Genomic DNA, 21,071 nt, shown 5'->3' with positions numbered 1-21,071 from the left:
CAGCACCTTCATGGCTGATCTGTGATTTAAAGAATCAGTCACCAATATTGGAGTGAGTGCAGGTTATCTTTATTTGGCAGCGCTGGGTGCATGGGGGATCACTCCACCAAAGTCACGCACACCGAGGGGACTTTTCAGTCCCCCCTTCATACAAGCTACTCATACCTATTCATTAGTTTTCCAAGAAATCATTTACATATTCATTAAAATTCTGAGAATTCATTTACATATCTCGTGCCTGCGCAATGTCCTTGAGGAGCCGTCTCTGCGCAGGCTCTATTCCTTAGCAGCCATGTTTAAAGTCTTCATCTTCGCCACGTTGCATGTACAACAGGAATCTAAGACCAAATGTCCCTTCTAAAGACAACCAACCCAAGGACTTAGCGGTCTGTACATCCGTCGTGTGGCAATAAGGGTCCTTGGACAATTCCTGACTTTTAACTAAACATAGGTGCGTCATCCTTTAGATAAGTGGTACAGCGTTCACTATTCATCCAGCTGTGCCAGAGGTGCTGTTCATGGTGCCCAGCCATTGCCAGGGCCAGAGTCACCTCTGCAGTGGGAACCTGCGGGACAGCTGTGGAACTGGCCCGAAATCGCTGCTGGCTTTGCAGAGGCTTACCACCACCGGCCCGGCAGTGCCTTGGTTGCGGGAAAGGTCTGGTTTATATTCCAGTTTTAATGAGAAAGGGAAACATCTAAAGGAAGGAATAACATAGTCCAGCTATAGCGTTACCACAGACCAGGGCAGGTTTACGTCAGAGGTGCCTGCTCAGCTAACAGGGTCTCAGAAGATCAGTGCTGGGATATTCAGACCACGGTGACAGCCCCAGCCGAGCCCACAAGCTTCCTGCAGGCAGGAACACGGGTACAGCCCCATGTGTGGTGTTGGCTGGGTCGGCTCCATCCCTGCGTGGAGGAAAGGCAAAGTTCAGGCATGTGCCACACCAGCCTGCCATCCGTCGGGGTGGACCACGTGCCCTTGGGGCAGCCCCAGCGCACGGAGGCAGGCTGGTGTGCCCATCGGTCCGGGCACAGACCCACCAGTACGGGCAGAGGGTGTCACCCAGCACAGAAATCGGATCCATGCTGTTGCTCCCCCTCCCAGAAGAGAGTGCAAGGATGGATCTGACAGAGGATTCATCACCGTCAGCCTCTCCCCCGAGGCTGGCAGGGATGTTTGTGCTCGGAGGTGAGGTACGGCGGCAAGCAATACCTGTCCCAGTCCCCTTCCCCTCAGCAGGTCACGGCACTGTACAGTGACCACCAGCGAGCCCAGAATCGAGTTTAATTCACAAAGTGCAGGATCTACAGATGGTCTTTGCAAAGCAGTACGGAGGTGGCTGTCCTGCTCCCCCCAGCTGGGGGCTGCTCTCTCCCCCGATGCCCCCCAGCAGCTCTGGCTGCACGAGCGCAGCTGCATCCCACCACCAGCCCTCCCTTACCCCAGCCTGCTTCATTCAGCTGTTAAAAACGCCTTGCCTAGTGGATTACCTTTAATTTATGCCACCAGTGCCCTTTCATGGATTATAATTCTGTATGAGATGTTTGTGCTGTATCCTCCCCCCGTATTAAAGTGTCAGGACTGTATCTCCAGGCCATCCATCTTCAACACTTCCGCATGGGCTTGGCAATTCTCTGACATGAATATTATGGCTCTCCATGCAGAGTCTCCATCACTCAAGCTGACAAGTGTTAGAATCTCCTCTCTTGAACAGGGTTAAGTGACCTTTTCATATGCAGCGTAGATTCCCGGTCACGCTGCATCTGGTGCAGTGAAACCAGCGAGTGCCAGCAATTCCCTAAAGTCTTAAAAAACAAGTCACAGGTCCTTTTCGACTTGCAAACCCAAGCCTTAGCATGACAAAGTTAAAGTGCCTTAATCAGCTCCCGGTTAGCCCCTGCTAGTGCCAGGCCCATGGAGGAGGATGAAAAAGCATCTGTGTGATGCTTTCTGCAGGATTTATTGACAAGGATTTTCAGGGAAAGATGGGGGATATGGGTGTCCGTGGCTTGCTGGAGTGTACAGGAAAGATCTCTGTGACAAGTTAGTGACTTGTGAAACCTCGACTCTAATCTTAAGCAACATTGTTTTGAAGTCATGGACCTTGAGTTAGATCCCTAAAGCTCACCAGCCTGATTTTCAAAGCTGCTAAGCACCTGGGCTTCCCACAGAGCATACAGGAGCTTCCCTTTACCTGTGCCTTAAAAGAAGCAGAGGAGGAAAACAACCGTTAGAAGCCCTTCCAGCTCAGACCTTCCCAGTGACACTCCGGTCCGCAATGCTCAACAGAAAGCAAATCCCCTAGGACTGAACTGCGTGACCATTCAAGTTAAATCCCTCCTACAAAATTCACATTATCCCAAGTCTTTGGCTAAACTGGTGCCTAATTTTTTTTTTTCTTCCCTACAGAGCAAAGTACTTTCATAGCAACTTTGCCACCTTCCCCCACAAAGCTCCTGGTGGTGGCTCCTTGCCAGCACAGAGCAACAGAAACTTGTTAACACCTTTTCAGCTCCGTTAATAAAGTCAAGGCAATTAACAGCTTCACTATTTACAAAACAAATCCTTTTTGCAACACCTGAGAAAAAGAGTTACAAGTGTTTCCCAAACATTTCTCAGCTGGTGAGAACGCTTACAATAACTGTCTACTGGGATGTGTTGCATCTGCTCCCCCTGACTGGAGCAGACAAGCCCACATTCCCCGTGGAATGCTGCATGCGCAGTACAAATCCATCCAGGAGGCCTGATCAACATGCACAGGTCCACTGGGAAAGTCCCTTATCCAAGGGTTACTCCAAAGAAAAAGAGGTGTACAAAGAGCCAGGGTGTGAATTGATTGCCCACCCGCTGGTCCTTACTGGCTGCTGGTATGGCCCCATGTGATGGTGTACGAGAGATGTGGATGAAGCAGGTTGGTCCCTCCAAAGATGCCCCCCACAGGTGGCTGGGTGGGGAGTGGGTACCGTACGGCAGATCTACACCTCTGCAGAGGAATTCACAAGCTCCCCTACCTCTTTTTCTGGTTCCTTGCTCTCTCCTAGGATACATTCCATGCCCCCCACTTTGCAAATCACTGCCCTGGCTTACAGTGCAGTAAATTCCCCCTTTTCAAACAAGCCCCAAGGAGATGAGCAATATAACAGAAGATTGATGGATTAGAGAAAATCAAATAGACCTAACTTGCAATGTACTTTCAAAATAAATTCGTTCCTCCTCTTCCCCTCTCCCATCCCACTCTCCCTTCCTCCAACACACACTGGCCCATAATTTATGAGCAAGAAAGATGACACATAACCTAACTAAACTATGATGAAGGCACAGAGGTGACAGCCAAAGCACCCTCAGTCCAAACACTTCTGGAGTTTAGAAAACACCCTGTTTAAAGCCGATATCAGGTCTTGGACTCAAACTCATCCATTCCAGAGGGTCTGAAACAGAGAGGAGAAAGGAAAGTGAGTCAGTGGTAACTCCAAGTGCAGCAGGGAGCAGAGACTGATGACCACAGCTACAAAATGTTCACCGAATGCAGCTGGGAGGTAAAGAAGAAGAGCCATTGTGTGGGATGGCCAGAAAATGAAAGGCATTGAGTATAAATCTGCCGTGGAAGGGGAGTGTGGAGGGTTACAAGCAGAAGAACGTGACTGGAAATAGGGAGGGAGATCTCACATAGTATTTCAACTTCACTTTTCTTTCCTCTCTCTACTCTTCCGTGAGTATCCCATGCAACATTAAATGGAAGCCACTTGTGGGCACAGCCAGGAGAGAATAGCTCGTCAGGGGACATGCGACCACAGAGCCTGGACAGTATACGGCCCTTAATTTCCTCCTCTGATGCTTTCAATAGCTCATGAGATGCCATAAAAGATGATAATGACGAGGTCAGTGGAAAGACTGTAAAACAGTAGGGAGAGGCACAAGCGTTACCCCCACTTGGGCTCAAGCCCGGGCCATGCATGGACTGAGTTTGCTGGTTGGAAGCTCTTCTGCACAGGACAGCGGCTGCGCTCCACGGCCCACCGTCGAGCCCACTGCCAGCACCCAAAACTGTGCTGTGACGAGTTAGGTGGTCTGAAACGGTGGGTTGCGAAGTTGGTGGGACTCTTGTCATTTATTTAGGTAAAGCCTGACAGTTCAGTTTGACACAGGCAAGGGTGAGGAAACTGTTTTCACGTTTGTTCCCAATTCCACAGACTTTTCTCAGTCACAACACTCTGGCTCCTGGCCTGACACTTCTAGGGGCTCATCCATCAAGATTATAGCTGGCAGCTTTGAACACTGTAATTTCTATTTCTCTCCCTTTTGGCCAGTGCCTTGAAGCTAAACTACTCTGATGCAGCTCTCCACTCCCACTCCTGACAGGCAGAGACTTCTGCTGGACAGCTGCCATCAGCTATGATAGGGACAAGGCACCTCCTCCCTATCACTTAAGTGGATTTCAAAGGCCATAAGCAAGGGAATAATTAAATTAACTCAGTCCCAAATACCTCCCCAGGTGCCGAGCATTCCCAGCACTGCAGCAGCACTGCAGGTGTGTGGAGAGCAGGCAATCCCAGCCCACGGCAGGCTGCAGACGTGGCTCTGGGGGACATCTCTCCTGGCCGCGGAGCACTGGGAAGAGACTCTTGGGTGGCTTTGCTTGAACCAGCTTGGGTCCAGGAGTAAAACAGCTACATTTACGTTTTGATGTGCTTAAGTTAATAAGGCTCATGCCAGGGCAAACATAGTTGTACCTCCCAGCTTGGACTGTTTTATCCTCCTGGTTCTTTCTTGTCCCATGGGCTTTCCCCCTGCAGGCTGCCAGGGCTTACCATCTCAGGTAGCAGCCTCGGCCTCTGTTTTACCAAACAGCCTACTATTTAAATCCCCTGCCAAACATCTATATAATTTTGACCATAGCAAAAAAAACCCCAAACTTCATCTGCACACACACACACACACACCGATCCTACTACAGGCTGGGAGACTTGAATCTGGATTTGAGACAGCCCAGAATTTGGGAGCCATCAGTCACAGCCGTCACTCAGCTCCAAGGTGTGCACAAGGAGCCGGGGCTGGCTCTGGCCAGGCTTAGCGGCAGGGCAGAAGACATCCCCGCTGCAGAGCTTTATCTCACCGATCGCCAGAGAAGTCACAAATCACTGTCCGGTCCCTTTCAAGCAGCTGGGAGCACTAAATTGTACCTCTTGTATCCAGACACCATCCAATCTCCCAGGGCCAGGCCAGGTACATTGATAAGGAGATAGTGTAAATGGTCAAACAGGATGGAGCCCAAAATTCACAATTTCCTGTGCTTTAACCTAGCAAGCACTGTATTGGCGGGGGAGTCTTATTTAGATTATTTTAGGTTATCTCCCTTTCCAAAGGGGGCTGGTGTGGCCAAGGATTTGCCACTGTTCTGCTTCAGTGAAAAGGATCTCAGATTTCATGTAAAACCAAGTACAGCGTGCTTCGTTTTGTACGTTTTGAGCACAAGTTTAATTACAACTACGATCAAATAAATATTTGTGAAAAGTAAAAAAATACTGCTATGAAGAGAACCGAGCGGCAGTCAGCTCCTTCCAACTCTGAGTTTTAAACCCCAGATGGTCTTAGAGGCGCCTCTACTCTCTGTTCTGTGAAGATGTAATTAATTTCCACACACCGTGATTTGTTCAGTATGATATTAAGCACCCTGCCTCACAACCGAGCTCAGCACTGACAAAAACCCTCCAACTCATTCCCCGGAAATTCGGCTGGCAGCGGACACTGACCGCACCCCAGGGAACTGTTTTCCTGGAGACTCTTTCTAGCACCAAAAACGCAGTTACATCTTGGTAGGCTATTAAATCCACATGTGAAAATAAACTCATCTGTCACCTTGTGCACGTGGCTTAACTTCCTTTCAAGGAGATATAAACGCATTAGAGCATCCCATTAAAGCAATTTACGTATCTTGCTTTATTTTCCCAGACAGACCATTTCTTCCTTGGAGATTACCGGCTTTTGGGAAAAACTTATCAACGGTCATGGAATAACAGAGTTGTCCTTCAGGTGCTACTCCCTGGAATCCACGCCACTCTGGCCTGTGTTTTGAACGACAGGCAGCTTTTCACACAGACCTCTTCACCCCAGGACACTTCTTTTTTCACAGCCACATGGTGATGGATAAAAATAAAAAATTTAAAAAATAAAAGTTTAGGCCCAGAGGCTGGAAAAATGAAAACAAAAAGCAGCAGAGCACTGCCAAGACAAGCAGATCAGTGCTTACAGGGCACAAGGAGACTTGCCAGAGAGATGGGCCCTGCGGGAGCTACGTTCAGCAGCAGTTTGTCACCATTGCAAAGGTCAGGAAAGCAAAGGGAGAAGAGCCATGGTGGCAGGTCTGCTCCCCAGGTTTAGCCCAGCATTGTCCTCTGCTCTGTCAAGTGAAGGTCCATCAATCATCACTCGGTGGCTATCTGATGATCGAGGGGCTCCTCCACAAGCACTCAGCTGCTAGAGACAGGCAGCAAGCAACGGGACATGAGACCTCCAGCTCACCCATCCCACCAGTGCACAGCTGCTTCTGCAAGGGACCAAAGACATCCTCATTTTCTGAGATACCAGGGAAGACACACACACACCTCCCTGCTTGCTGAAAGACATGGATTCCCAAGACAGCTAAATAAGTGAAACCAAAGGTCTAATGGTAACAAACAACAAAAATCCTTAAAAAACGTTTACAAGTGCTAGTCTTCCTCCTAATGCCAACTGCGTCCCTACCACCACGGACACATCAGCTTTCAGCCTGTTCCTCAGAGGTCTGACTGCTAATCCGCCCACCAGTCCTTGAGGAACAAATGCTCCGGGGATTTCATCTGGGTTATAAATAGTCCTCACTTCCTAATGACAGCCCAGCTGATAAGACAGCACTTTCTGGTCCCGACGGCTGCTGCTATGGCGTGCTTTCCACTGCAAGCCACACCGTGACCAAGTACAAAGCGTTCTTCCACTGAAGTGCCATCAGTAGTATTTATATTTAAGAAAAACTCCAGGTTGCACAGATCAGGTAGCTGTGCAGTTTTTACATTTCAAGGGGGTTTTTCATGTATCTTTTCCTAAACATCCAGCATTTCTTGACACCCATTAATATTTTTTAAAAAAAAAAAATTTGTAAGAGGTAACTGTTTCTAGCAGAAAGCAATTTCTGACTAACTTCACCCTAGGCCTGCAGTGCCTGACATGCAAATAATACCACTGCAAATATGCAAACAGCTGGAGGAAAGGAGAGTAATGCAGCTGCTGACAGAATCGCAGCAGCCTGAATTCTCACTTCGAGATTTCAGAACATGCTTGCTGCGAGGCAAGAAAAGATCACAGCGGGCCAAAGGCTTGAAGCTACCCAACCCTGGCTTCTCACTCATCTGCCCCACCAGTAATAAGGTTCTGGGAACACCGAGAGGTCACCTGGAAACATCTCTGGACTGTGGAGAGGTTGGACAGCCTCCTCACAAATACAATTTTGTCCCTTTTAGGCTGTCAGAGGACTCTAACACCCTCGGATCTGGCCTTGATCTCCTATCATCTCAAAACATCACAAGCAACACATTTGACTCCCTGGCTGATGGTCTGGAGGAGCAGACAATGTGCTTTCCAGGCTCTGTCACACAGGATGGTGGAGAAAACCAGATGCAAACCATTTCGGCAGTGGTATGTGTCTTCATATTACTTTGCTGCTATCAGCTATGTTTATTTCCACTAATTTTTTTTAAGTACTTGTTCAGGATCCTACACATACCAGTATACTTAAAAACCCTTCTTCCACATTAATCATGTAAAAGGAACAAAACATTTTGTGCCTACATACTGACACTTGCCCTGGAGAGCCCTTTGTTCCTAGGGAGCAGTGCAGTACACGACACGGGGCACTGGACCAAACCCGTTGCTGTGGCAGAGCAAGATCGTTACATCAGGCTTGGGTATCTCAGGGAAATACATACAAAAGAAGGCTGTAAGAAAGGAAGAAAATCTATGCTTCCTGCAATGACAAAGATTATGTATTGATTGGGCCTGAAGGGATGCAAGAAAAAAACCACCCTTCTCTTCTGCAGGACAAACGATTAGAACGAGAAGGCATAAGCCAGAAGCACAGCCTACAGGTAAGAGATGGCTCAATTTAATTCAGAAACCAAGTGTAACTACTTCAACAGAAAAAAACCCCAAACAACAAAAAAGAAACCACCCAGGCTTGGAATCTGTTTTCAAAGGGTTTCAGCCAAGGAAAAATGCCCCATCCACTGCAGTGGGCAGTCAAGTAAACTTACGGTGAGGCGGGCAAGTCGGCTAGCTGGTACAGAAATCAGGAAAAGCCAAGGCCAGAATAAAACGTGCCGTCAGCCATTCTCATGGGCATAGACCCCTTGATGTGGGGGGCAGCACATGTCCTCCAAAATGAGGGTCTAGGTACCTTCTCAGGACATTGTCTCTGTACTTTCAGTCGCTCAAGAAAGCAATAACTCTTTGAAACTAGAGCGCGATGCCAACAAATCGATTTCCACAAAGGAAAGTCAAGTAGAACAGCACTGATGGCAAGGACAGGACTGCCCAGTCTGTGTCGAGACTTAGACTACCCCAAGGCAGCCTCTCTGCACTGCAACTTCACTTAAAAGACTCCCCATCTCTTCTCTCATCTTAGAGCCTTACTAATTTAGCTGAATGGGTTAATTGTGACTCATCTGATTATTTCTTCCAAAGAAAAGATCCAGAAAGTTACTGCATTCCCCTTAGGTGTCTGCACCCCCTGCTGTGGCCTGAACTTAAGACACCAGAGGAGCTGCAATATTAGCTGCACTGGAATGTTTTGATTTTCCCTTGCAAAACAGGCCCATCTCTCCAAGTGTGAATGTGCTTCAGTTACCTAAACATACTTGAGAGGAAGGAAAAGAAGGAAATTTTCATTTTTTGTACTTAACTAAAGAATTCCCATTTTTGTTGAAAGCAAACTGAAAAGGGCATGCCTCAACACATTTCCCTTGCGTTATATACCGAGGTAAGATGAAACTTTTAGAAGACAATTTTTTCCTCTAAAGATTAAACAGAGTCCCATCAGCAGCCTGTCACTTCTGGACCAGTGTGCAAATCCTACAACTACTGTGAGCAGAAACAACGTTACACACGTGTGCGCATGAAAGACATGATATTTATGTAAAACCCAGCCGGCACCAGGTACCGCTTTTCACGTGTCCAGGTGGATTGGCACATATGAATCGCGACTTCTGAGAATTTTTCTGTGCTTAAACTTTCTCAGCCATAGGGAATACAACCTGTAGCAGAACTGTAAGTTAATACTAGGTGACAACGAAACAATTGATTTTCATGGGAATGGGATAGATAAATAAAGATCCAATTTCTCGTCAGTACAAGGCAATGAAAGTCAAAAGCTGCCATTTTATACTGTCAGGGCATTATGTGCTCAGGGCATACCCAAACTGACACAATAGCGTTCACCTCAGTAGAATTACACCAGATTATAGGACCCAAGGACATGGCCCAACAGTGTCTTCTGCAGGGAATCCATAAAAGTACACATAAAAACTGTTCATTTCAGTTCAAAATATACATTACCTTACACCTTTTCCCTTACATCAGTCACACCAACTCTTTGTACCCACCACCACCCCCACCCCTCAAAAAAAAAAAAAAAAAAAGGCAGCAATTACAGGGGGGAAAACAAAGCTAGAAAGTTTAATTGTCCGTCAGTCCTTGCTCTCTCTGCAGGGGTCAGATCCTGCCTACACACACCTGTGTAGTGTCCTGAGCTGAGCAGAGTTCAGCAAGAACACATGCAAGGTGGGGGCATAGGGAAACATTTTATTTCAGTGTTGTAGGAACAGAGGAGGACACAGGCAGCCGAAGCAGAGTTTGCAGAGGGGGGAACACGCCTGTCCTCACTTGGCCGTGTCTCTACCTGTTCGTTTTGTTTCATGTCTACAAAAGGCAGTGTAAGTGAACATGCTGTGGTTTCCACTTGGATCATTGACTTTAGTGGCTGTACAGCAACACAGAACAGAAAACTAAACAGTTGGAGATGCTGCTAGAGCAGAGAACCGTGGGTCCTCCCAGTCACAGGCTCCTCTATCGCTGGAGCAGAATTACTCCAGCCTCAGAGCTACGTTCCAAACCTACTGGTTCAACACGTGCAGACATGACATCAGAACTACATTGGCTCTGCTCATTTTCACTTCCACAGCTGAAACATGACTTCTCACTCTCTATTACAGCTCTCCAGTTTCCTTCTCCCAAAGCTGTGTTACATAAATGTTTTCTTATTACTATTTCCAGTTAAAAATGTTGTTTTGGCTTCAATTTATTCCCACTAAACTGAAGTTACATGTAATTGTTACTGCAATGCCTTAGCAAGAGACAGGCTAAAATACCACCGTTACATTTGCTGTAAGACATTCTTACAAGATGTTAGAACAACCAATTCTTTAAGGTTATTCTGCGGTATATGTTATTTTTAAAAATAAGCCTTGGCTGGACTGAAAGACAACTGGCCACTAATTTCTGATCACTGATTTAGGAAGTCCAAATATCATTAACAGGCTTGTAACAGGCATTACTACAGCAATAGCAGCTTTCTTCATTAAAACATCATACCACGCACAGAGAAATTCTCCATACATACTCAGGTAACAGTCACTGCCTCCCCAGAAACGTGTCGAAACGTGATATGCCAAATGATCCAAGTACCAAATGACTGGCAAACCTTGAGAACACAGGTGTTAAACACCCAATTCCAATGTAAAAGTAGGTACTTAAACGTACGGATCCCAGCAGTGCATATGCAGTAACCATCTGCTTGTGATTACCCATCTTTCCACTCCGAAGTCTAGTGCAGGCAATAGGTGCATAAGCTGTAATGCTCCAAGAAATGGACCGTTCAACCTCGAGGACTGGTAGGTATTGGATGATCACATAAATATTAGCCCACATTCAGATGGGAAAATTGAGATGTTAGGCACACACAGGACTGATGGACAAGCCTGAATTAAGAGTCCAGGAGCCTCAACTTGCATTATGCTCCAAAAAAGACAATGAAGAGACTTCTTCCACATTATCTCAGACGACATTAGATTGGGATACAGATTACATGGTGCCAAGTCTCTTCAATAAAAAAAAAAAATGCCTGCTTGTAGTTAAAGAGATATACTGCTTAACTGATGTGACACAAATCTGTCAGATTTGTGAAAACTTTCAAACTAAAGAGAGATGGGGTTTATTCTTGATCCTGCAGCTGCCCCAAAGGATGACCCAAGGAGACTCATTTCACTTCTCCATCTCTGACCTTCACATTTGGACCGTGCGTGTACTGCTAGTTCGTTTCTACAGCATTGCCTCATCTACTGAAGAGAGATGTTACAAAGAAACTAGGTATATAAGGAAGCTATGTTTATGGATTAGTTAAAATTGTTCATTCCAGGAATCCCATGGAGTCTTAAAAAGGAACATTTTCCAGAGAGAATGAGCAACTAATAAAGATACATCATGGCTGCTTTGTAGTGTGGTGACATTCTTTGCTATAGGTAATGACGAATTACTAGCAATTGCAACACTAAGTTTGGAGAATGCCTGGACACTGAGTCAGTGCTCAGGTGAGGCAATGTTTTGTTATAGTTCATTAAAAAAAAAAAAAAAGCAATAAAAGGCTTAAGAACCATCACAGATCCTAACTACATGAAGCTAATAATCAGTATGATAAACTATCACTTACATGAATAGGGAATTGAATGGACATTTCATTTCCTATGCCTTTGTTGCTCCCATTCAGTTGCACTGATGGTGCTATTCAGGGAAGCCAGCATGGTGCCTGTTTACAAGAGAACTTTGCAAAACAAAGACAGTCATGGTCAAAACTTTGCGGGTCAATTCAGTATATTTACATGGAAGACCTCTGAAGAAGAAAAAAAAAGTGTTCTGGAATAGCCTCACAGAATATTTTAGTTGGAAGTGGTAAGTAGCAGGGAGTGAGCTCATGGTTATCTAGATGTATGGTGGCCACAGAAAAAAGCATCTGGTTTTCAAACAGAGGCTCGATCAAGCTGTCCTCATCCTGGCAAAAATACCATTGCACAACTCCCTTAGCACAATGGCCAGTGGCCGGCATGCAGAAAACAGCATTGTCCAAGTCTGGCTCCAGAGAAAACTGGCACAGACTCTTCACTTTCAATAGGAGCGGAGGATGTGCCATGCCAGCATCTGACAATACATTTCAGACTTCCATATAACATACCAGCTGAGTAGCTCCCAGAAATGATCTGATTTTCCTTCCTTCTTTTAACTAAGAGAACAGAATTGCTCCGGATTTACAATGAAGCAAACTGAAAGCACAGTTGGAACCACTGTTTTTAAGAAGACCTTGCTATGCCGTAACTTTTCATGGTTCAGTTGCTAAATTACACATTATAAAAATAAGTGCAATTGAGAGACTGTGTTAATCTCAGAAGTTTAAACATTGCCCTGTAATGACTGCTTTATATTGGCCCGTAGTAAAGTACTTTATGAGGCATGCAGGAGATTTATCCGCACGCGTACGTTAAATACTCCTGGGAATTTTCTCACATAGAGAGATGAGGTCTGAACACAAAACTAAAGATGTACAAAACATTGCCATCATTCACACTGCAGCAGGAATGCCACCCAGTAAGGGAAAGCTTTACAACACCTAAAAGAGATAAGAACTGATAGCCAGCATAGCAATAAGATGTTGTTTTGGGAAGTGCAGAATTTCCCAACCTGACAATCCGTGCAGATTCTGGAAACATAAGAAAAAACAACTGCCCCCTTGCAAGGAAACGAGAGCTTAGGCGTTGGCTATAAATATATTATAAAGAAGCATGTGTGGTTTGCAGGGTAGTTTACTAAACCCAAGAGTATTTAGAGCCAAGTTAGGTTCTTGCACATAAAAATTCCCTGGGATTTAGGGTGAGTTCATATAGGATTCCTCACCCAAGCAGTCTGGACCTGACAGACAGCACCCAACTGCCTTTCACAATTCTCTCTGCTAATACAGAGGATCCATCCAGGCTGACTTGGAGATCCCAGGTAAGAATACTATATACATGATGGTAAACATATGGTACTAGTGTCTTGGGGTTTTTTTGTTTTGTGCGGGTTTTTTATGTAGTCATGCTTCAGAATAGTACCACAGCTAAGCAAGAATGAGTCAGTCAGGTGTTCTCAGGGGATAAAATATGATGACATGAAAGACAAACATAAGCATACCCAGCAAGGCACTACATGAAGTACTTTGTATGAAAGCATCACCTCCCTCAGCTGTAAAACACTCACAAGCAGTAAACTGAAAAGAATTCTTAATCCTTCAGTGTTATCATTATTAGAGTATCATTCACCCACTTGTCTGCAAGCTGCCTTCTTCTCCCACCAGCTGCTTTGCCTTACAACAATGCCTCATTTCTGGCTCAGAAGACCAACAATAGGCTCTCCCCAGAGCTTATGGCAGCATCTCCATGATCGCTTGGCAGGAGGCAGCATAACAATAATTTGACAGGCATCCTCCCAAGGAGGCTGAACACATCAGTCATGCTGCTGACACACTCCACACCCAGAGAAGCTCACCCAGACTACGGAATACTTCTAGGTGTAGGCAGCTGCTCTTGATTGACTGTCCAAAAGATAGCAGGTTTTCCCATTCCACTAACAGCAGACCAAGAAAGTACCTATTTCCTGTGACAGTCCTTGCAACATTGCCATGGTGGTTTGAGCCAAGTCTGCTTAAGTAAAGCAAAGCAGCAGGTAATCAGTAAAGAGGACTGAAACCCTATTTCTAGACCTAGGGAAAAAAACCAAAATCTACTGGTTGGCATGCGAAAGGCAATAGTGCTGCAAAGCAAAAGCAATTGCAAGTCACCTTTTTATGATGTGCAAAGAGTCTCTCTCCTCAACAACATTCAAAAATTCCTCTTCAGATTTTTATTTTTAAAGGAAATTCAAAAGGAACACTATTTTCAGACGATACACTGTTGTTGGGTAGTGTCAAAAACCCCCAATATTTTCTGTCCAGCATAACACAGATTATCTTGATTTGATTGCTCTGACAAATTAAAATTAATGATGACCCTTCCTTCATCATCTTGGGATGATATCTTTCATCATTCTAACATGGCACTGAAAAAAGAAAGAGTTTGAGTCTCTCCTTCGCTTCATATATCACCATGAGAGAAACGTCCATCAGTTTATCAACAACGTATCAGTTTTGCTTAGACAACTGTTGTTTAAAGGGCAGTCATAATTAACAGCTTGAATGAAGACAAATCCCCTCTTCCCACATGACAAAGATGAGGGTCTGCAAATTTCCATGTAACAGGTTTTGGGTTTTTTCTTAAAAGTTGCTGAATATAAGTCCTAAGCTCTGAGTAGTGACTCATTTCTGAAGCTCAGCATGCTGGAATGCTCTGACTTATGTAGACATTGGGAAACTGGCTGTGACTGAGGTTTCTGCCATCTTTAAAGTATGTTCAAAGTTCCTGGCATTTTAACTGCTCTTAAAGATAATAAATTCCTTATGAGACAGGAAGGCTGAACAATCATATACTTCAGACTTCGATCTGTATAATTCCAAGAATAACTTCCAGTGCAGGTGATAGCAAGCATATGATAAGCAAAGTTCCAGGAGAAAGTCTGTTAAAAAAAATGGAATTATGGGAAACAGACTGAACTGCTGGTTTTATGGACATAGCTCTATTCCAGTACTTGGGCAGTAAAACTAAAATGAACTCCCTCAAAGTTAAAAATACACAATAAAACTCAATAGGCAAGGTAATTATTTTGACTCGACAGAGTGAAAAGACACGTCACTTGCTCCCACAGAGAACAGCTTACCTTGCTGACACCAAATACTAAGACGTCTTTCAGTTCATCTGTTTTTTCCAAAGCTACACGTTTCGTGATATGGATTTATAACACTGGCCAAGCCTATATCACTCTTGGCCAAATAAAAGCCTAAAGACCAAAAGAGGCGTGAGCAGCATGTCCTCCAACGGCCTCTCCTGTGGTGTCACAGCTCCCCCAGGGGACCAGGCTGGCTGTCCATTTTACATTCCCGGGACTGATCTTCTGCCCACACCTTACTTATAAATGCAAGTTCCTCAGGATCTCAACTGTGATATTTGCTGGATCAATACTTGTCCTCAGTGTACAGATACAGTGAGTCAGGATGGCACCCAAGGGATGAAGGCATCTTCTCTCTTTCTACCTTCCCCTTGGAAAAATGGAAGTGAACACAAGTCACAGCTGAGGGTGTCAGCTCTAATATTAGAGAATAAATCCATGACAGACAGACTCAAATGACAAACTTGATATTGCATGGGTTATAAAGGTAACATTTACAACATCAGTTGCTTTTGCCCTTTCTCCTACCCCTCCTGGTAAGGGCCCACATACTCTCTATGGAATTTATGACTTTCTATAGATACAATATAACACAGGTCTGCCACAAAAGCAAAACTGAAAACTCCAGCAGCAACAGTAAAGGAGGTATTTGTTGTCAAGCAGTATCACATCAAAATAAGTAATCAAATACCATAGTAACTAACAAAAATACAGAAGAGTGTCTTGAGAATTCACCAGGTTTAGTTTATGGCATCTCAAAAAAAAAAAAAACCCAAAAAATTTTTTGGTTTGGCTTACAGGAAACCACAAAGCACAACTGTCCTGTAATTGGAGTATTCAGACACATATGGGGACAGTAATTATAGGCAAAGTAAATTATCTTTAAACCAGATCTGTTCACCATATTTCTAACCACCTCATTATTTTTTTTCTTCATATTTGAGGGTTTGGCCTTCTTCCCCCCCCCCCCTTTTTTTTTTCTTATCCTAAAAGTATCAAGACTTTTAGGTCTCAGTACTGTAGGAACCAGTTTTCTAAATATTTATTCCATGGGCTGGCAATAGTGGTTTAATTCACTGAGAAGATAAACAATTAGCTTAAATAAAGTTTAATGTTAGAGACAAATGACTTATGTTTCTGGTAATTACTCAAGTTGGGGGAACAAGTTTTTTCATGAAAGAAATTACAAAACTGCTGGTTTGTTTAGTATGAGTCAAGCATACTAATATTTCAGTTGTGAAAATTACATTGTTTTCTCTATCCTAGCCACTCAAACCATAAAATAAAAAGCTCGAAGTTAACAGCTCAAGTACAGCTCTTTGAAGAGAATTAAAAAGCCACACACACCCCAAAACCAGTCCAGTTACTTTAGAAAAGGTAATAGTGCAGAATTAACCCATTGTCAGTTGAATAGCACAGCCCGTAACTCTTTCTCTTGAAATTCTCAAATAGAACATATTAAAGTTCAAAGGTAAACAACAATACAAGGAGAACAACAGAAATCAGCATACCTTTTATGAGCAGGAGGACACAGAAAACACCCTTAAGGTGAGCTGTTCCAGTTGAGCAGCTTTCTTTCAGACAAATGCTGGAAGACGGCATTAGCCCTTGACTAATACACACCTTCCTGTGACTGCAAATGGAAATCAAAGACTGATTTATAATCACTGTGCCTTTCGCCACCGAGACAGGAATGGTACATTCAATGTACTTTCAAGTAAGTCCTTCAAATTACATTCTGACATAATACCTCAGGCTCAAGTGAATCACCTTTAAGAGCAACTTTGGCTCAGTGCAGTACTCAGCAATTAAAATTCTAAAGTTGCTAATATGCCTCCAGTAATTGTTTTTTAAGTTACTTCCAAGTACTTCCCCTCATAATGGAATTAGTGTCTGCTAAAAAAATGCTGAAACACAACTCAGTTTCACAAAGCACAGGCCAGCTGTATGTCATTTGGGAATCTGCACGGGTGTAATTGTGCTCTCCTCAGACAGCCAAACCAAGATAAATGAGGAAAAGAGCAGTTAAGTCACACCTGTGGAGAATTTTGTCTTTTTCTAATCATCTGACACCACAAATTTGTCATGGAATTCTATATTCACTTTGTCAATAGAAAAGCTACTAGAATTATTACATTCTTGTTAAGTATAAGGTTATTTATCCCATGAAGATGCAGGCAGTTATGACAATAACATTCACTTCAGGTAATATTGATTACATAGCCAAGGGATACATTGCAAATGACAATATATATCTGGAACTTGGAATGCTTGAGATGGTTTCCAGGGAGCTCTCACCCCTGATGCTCTTCCTCAGCCACCTGATGTTGCAGCCTAGGTTTATTAGGGTTGTGTTCAATCAGCCAGTCAGCAAGCCAAATCTGTGGAACAAAACACCCAAAAGTTTTCAGTTTTCTGTTGTCTTCTGTTCAGTGTATGGGAGAATATTAAAAGCATTATTTGAAACCTCCAATACTGACACTCTCCTACCATGCTTCAAAACCTTTCAAAAGAAAAGGACATACAAATAACATGTTTTAAAATCTTCTAAATTGTTATTCTTTTGAACAACTCACAATGACCCTTAGAAGACAACTTTTCCTGGCAACATCTATCTTTAAGTATGTGTAAGAACATTTGAGCCATACTTCAAATAATCTGGTCAGCTCTGTTTTGGAACAAGGTTCTACAATACGCATGAAACTGTTTAATGAAATATTACTACTGACAACACTTACAAATACTTTATCTAGTAATCTTTCATTAAAAGTGCCAGTCTTCTGCACTGAAATCACCTTATAATACCTAAAACTTAAGAACAGAACATGGTTACTTTCTGAAATTCATCTTGTAAGTTTCCCAGCATATTGTACTTAAGTAAGAATGTGGGAGGTGGGAACGCCTTGAGTCCTAATTTCATCTGCCAATGTCTCAGCCTGGCCTTAGGCAAATTAATCCTTTGCCTCAATTTTTCCACTTGTAAAAAGAAGGTTTTAACACATCCTTATTTACTTCACAAGGCTGTTGACAATTAGTTTCTGGAATGTAAGTACAACAAACTTCATACCACACTGTGAAGTGAAAGAACTGATAGAATAGTAGACCAGTAAAGTAAGCAACACTCTCCTTTTATTACCAGGTACGAAAAGATTGTTTGCAAAGGAAGAGGCAGCAAGCAGAGCAGTATGACAGTCCTCACAGGTTAGTCAGCAATAGCAGAAGAACAGTAAGAACTCAAGACAAAAATGGAAAACAAACAAACAAAAAACCAAACCCCAAAAGCCCTTAGAAAGGCTACTTGGGGAAAAAGAAAATTTTTATATCATTTGAGCCTCATTATATTTATCGTGTGTTACTTAGGAAATTGGCTGAGACAACCTCTGTACTGCTACCAAGTATTTCTGAGTAGACAGTTTCTGATGCCATCTTAAAAAAAAAAAAAAAAGGTGGGGAGGCGGGGAGAGCCAAATTACCCTAACTTCAGTTCCTGGAAGGATACTAGGAAAAAAAACAAACATTCCATCAATCTCCCTGTAAGCCACCTAGGAGATAACAAACTGAAAAGCAATAGTCAACATATATTTCTGAAAAAAATTATTATGAAATCAGTATTATTTTCATTCTGTTACAAGGTCACAGATATTATGGACAGAGAAGAATGAGCAAATATCATGGTTTTATTTTAGTAAAGCTATTGACACCGCTTGATATAGTTTTCTTACAAAAAAGGAAGGAAAATACAATCTCCAAGTTACTAGTAGTTACCACATAACTGGCTAGAAAATTGTGCTTTGAATGCAGAGATTAATTGGAAGCCAAAACAAACAGTAAGATAGAGAAATGTGACTTAGAAGGTAAGAGGGGGGGAAAAAAGTTTGTAATACAGTAAAGAGACAACTGAAGGGGAAAAAGATGGTAATGCTCTTAAAATATGCAATAGGTTGCTACAAATAAAAGGAGACAGTACATAGTCTCCAACATCCTCTGGGGATAGTAAAAGCGAGGAGGAAGAAATAATGGGCTTAAAATTGGAGCACAGGAGATTTAGGTTAACTTTCAGTGAAAGCTTTTTAACTAAGTATAATTAAAGACTGAAACAGATTGCCTGGGGAGACTGTAGGCTGTCCATCACTTGGAGTGCTAAAGAACAGGCCAGACAAACATTTGTTAGGAATGGTTAGATACAATTGGCCTGGCCTTCAGGCAAAGGGATGGATGAAAAGACTTCTTCATCTCTGTTTTCTAGATTTCTATGGTAACAGTGCCAGACGTACAGATAAAGTGAACAGATTATGAAGCTGGAATAATGAAAGTACATTTAATCTGACTTCATGTATAGTTCATAGAAACACCCCTGAATTATTTTTCAGGCTTTTTTTCTTAAATATATTTTTTAGAAAATTGCAATGTTGATTAAAAACCTGATAATGACATAGAACCCACTACAACTGCCAGTATGTTGTCACACTGATTAATTATCTGCATTCTTGGAGAAATACTAGTGTGAACAATTTGAACTTTAAGAATACAAAAAACATTTACCATATTTTTCCAGATGAAAGCAAGCTAGTTGTGTTTAGAGACTGAAAAAAAACACCACACCACCAACAACAAAACCCAACAGGAAATTAACTCTGCTTTTTCCACTAAGAACCATAATTTGAATGACATCCATGGTTAAAAGGAATAACATATGAGAGGAAGGCAAGATGCATCAGCTTGATAACTACAAAGGGGTCACAAGAAGACAAGAGAATTTTTTGTAGGTCAGTTTGTCTATTCAAGACAGATTTCACTCAAAAGAATCATAATACAATTTCCTGGTGAACTATGGAACAACCCATGTAAATGCTGTATAGCTGAAATAATAGCTTATCCCAAAGAAGGCTTGATAACATTCTTTTTGATAACATTGACTTAACAATGACAGAATATAAATTGCCTTACTAAGAAATCTACAGTATTTTACTTGTGTAACTACTACCAGTGTGATTAGCATCTAATCTCACTTAATATCTATTACATGAGAGCTATTTCATCTCAAACTCACCTCAGAAACAGTACATAAAGTAAAAACTTGAATTTGACAACATATAGGAGCACACATTTACCTTTCCAACCATCTGAAACAACTGCATGTTAGAGAGAATTTTATAGAAGTCACCTAAAACCCCCTGTCATTTCATCAAGGCCTATTTCATTTAGTCCTGGCCTTCATTTCATCTGTTAATAAACCAATCATCTTCTTGAAAGGCCAGTGTTACTTGATTAGCTCATCAGCAGGTAGCCAAAACAGCACAGCTCTTTAACGAAAGAGCAGACTTCCTATATACAGGGACTTTACTAACACAAAGTAAAGGTATCACACAGCATACAACCAAATTCTGATACACTGTACATACCATTGGGTCTGCCGGCTTCTCTTTACACAGTGCAGTGAGCCCAGCTAGCAACGTAGGCTTCACATAAAGGTTCAGGTAATCCCTAGCTCTTTGTCCAGTTGGAATTGGCTCCAAGATCACTGTAGAGTAACCACAGGTGTTGGAAAGCAGCTTGTTAGAGTGATTTAAAAAGGCATTCTTTCAAAGGTTGTTTATATATGAGCTGTTGTTTTCTTTAATAAGATAATAATACGTAATGGGTTTTATAGTTTCTCCCACAACAAACTGCAAAGAAACTGCCTAAACTCCTTTATAATGTCCCTGAGGTAATCTTACTAATTATAGCCAATTACAAAAGGAGAGGAAATCAGATAATCTGAGGAAAACCTATATCCTTGAAAATGCATTAGGGGCAGGAGAGAAACAATATATTCCGTGTTTAGTACTTCCTTCTTGCAGTGTGAAGCTGGTTTCTGAAGACCCTAAAAATCTCACCTTAAGTCCTGCTTTGTCATTAGGGTGTGGAGAAGAGACATGGTTTACGATGGGTAAGGTTTGAAATGCAGCATCTTTTATTAAACTGATACAGTTGACAAAAACAGGCAAGTTTTTCTAGCAGTTTCCCTTGCATCTTTCTGTCAAAGAGCAAAGCCATCTTTCAACTGTTACATTACAAACAAGAGATCCTCTCCCAGCCTCTCCAGGTTCTATGGCCCATTTCTCTGGCACTTAACTTTGGAATTACACTATCATGTAAGCATCCAGCTGCTGTTGAACACTAATTACTCAGCCTGAGCCCAAGAAGAAAGCCAGTCTTC

The 21,071-nt window shown here is 42.8% G+C and overlaps 1 protein-coding gene across 3 annotated transcripts in view; it reads right to left on the bottom strand.

The window, feature by feature from the left end:
* Window positions 1-638: 638 nt before the first annotated feature.
* The window catches only part of NME5 (NME/NM23 family member 5), a 33,416-nt gene continuing 12,983 nt past the window's right edge, over window positions 639-21,071 (bottom strand). For 2 of the 3 annotated variants that reach the window (XM_080398495.1, XM_080398496.1), the window contains exons 5-8: window positions 20,275-20,393; window positions 17,171-17,253; window positions 16,384-16,505; window positions 639-909 (exon numbers count right to left, since the gene is read on the bottom strand). In XM_080398495.1, the coding sequence (XP_080254621.1) occupies window positions 788-909; window positions 16,384-16,505; window positions 17,171-17,253; window positions 20,275-20,393 (446 nt within the window). In that variant the 3' untranslated portion in view covers window positions 639-787. Of the gene's footprint in view, window positions 910-11,160; window positions 15,243-16,383; window positions 16,506-17,170; window positions 17,254-20,274; window positions 20,394-21,071 lie in introns of those variants that run through there. The other variant, XM_080398494.1, reaches the window with a different exon arrangement.

The sequence above is a fragment of the Falco punctatus genome (assembly GCF_963210335.1).
Source record: "Falco punctatus genome assembly, chromosome: 8".
Lineage (NCBI taxonomy): Eukaryota > Metazoa > Chordata > Aves > Falconiformes > Falconidae > Falco > Falco punctatus.
This window is presented reverse-complemented; position numbering and strand designations above follow the sequence as displayed.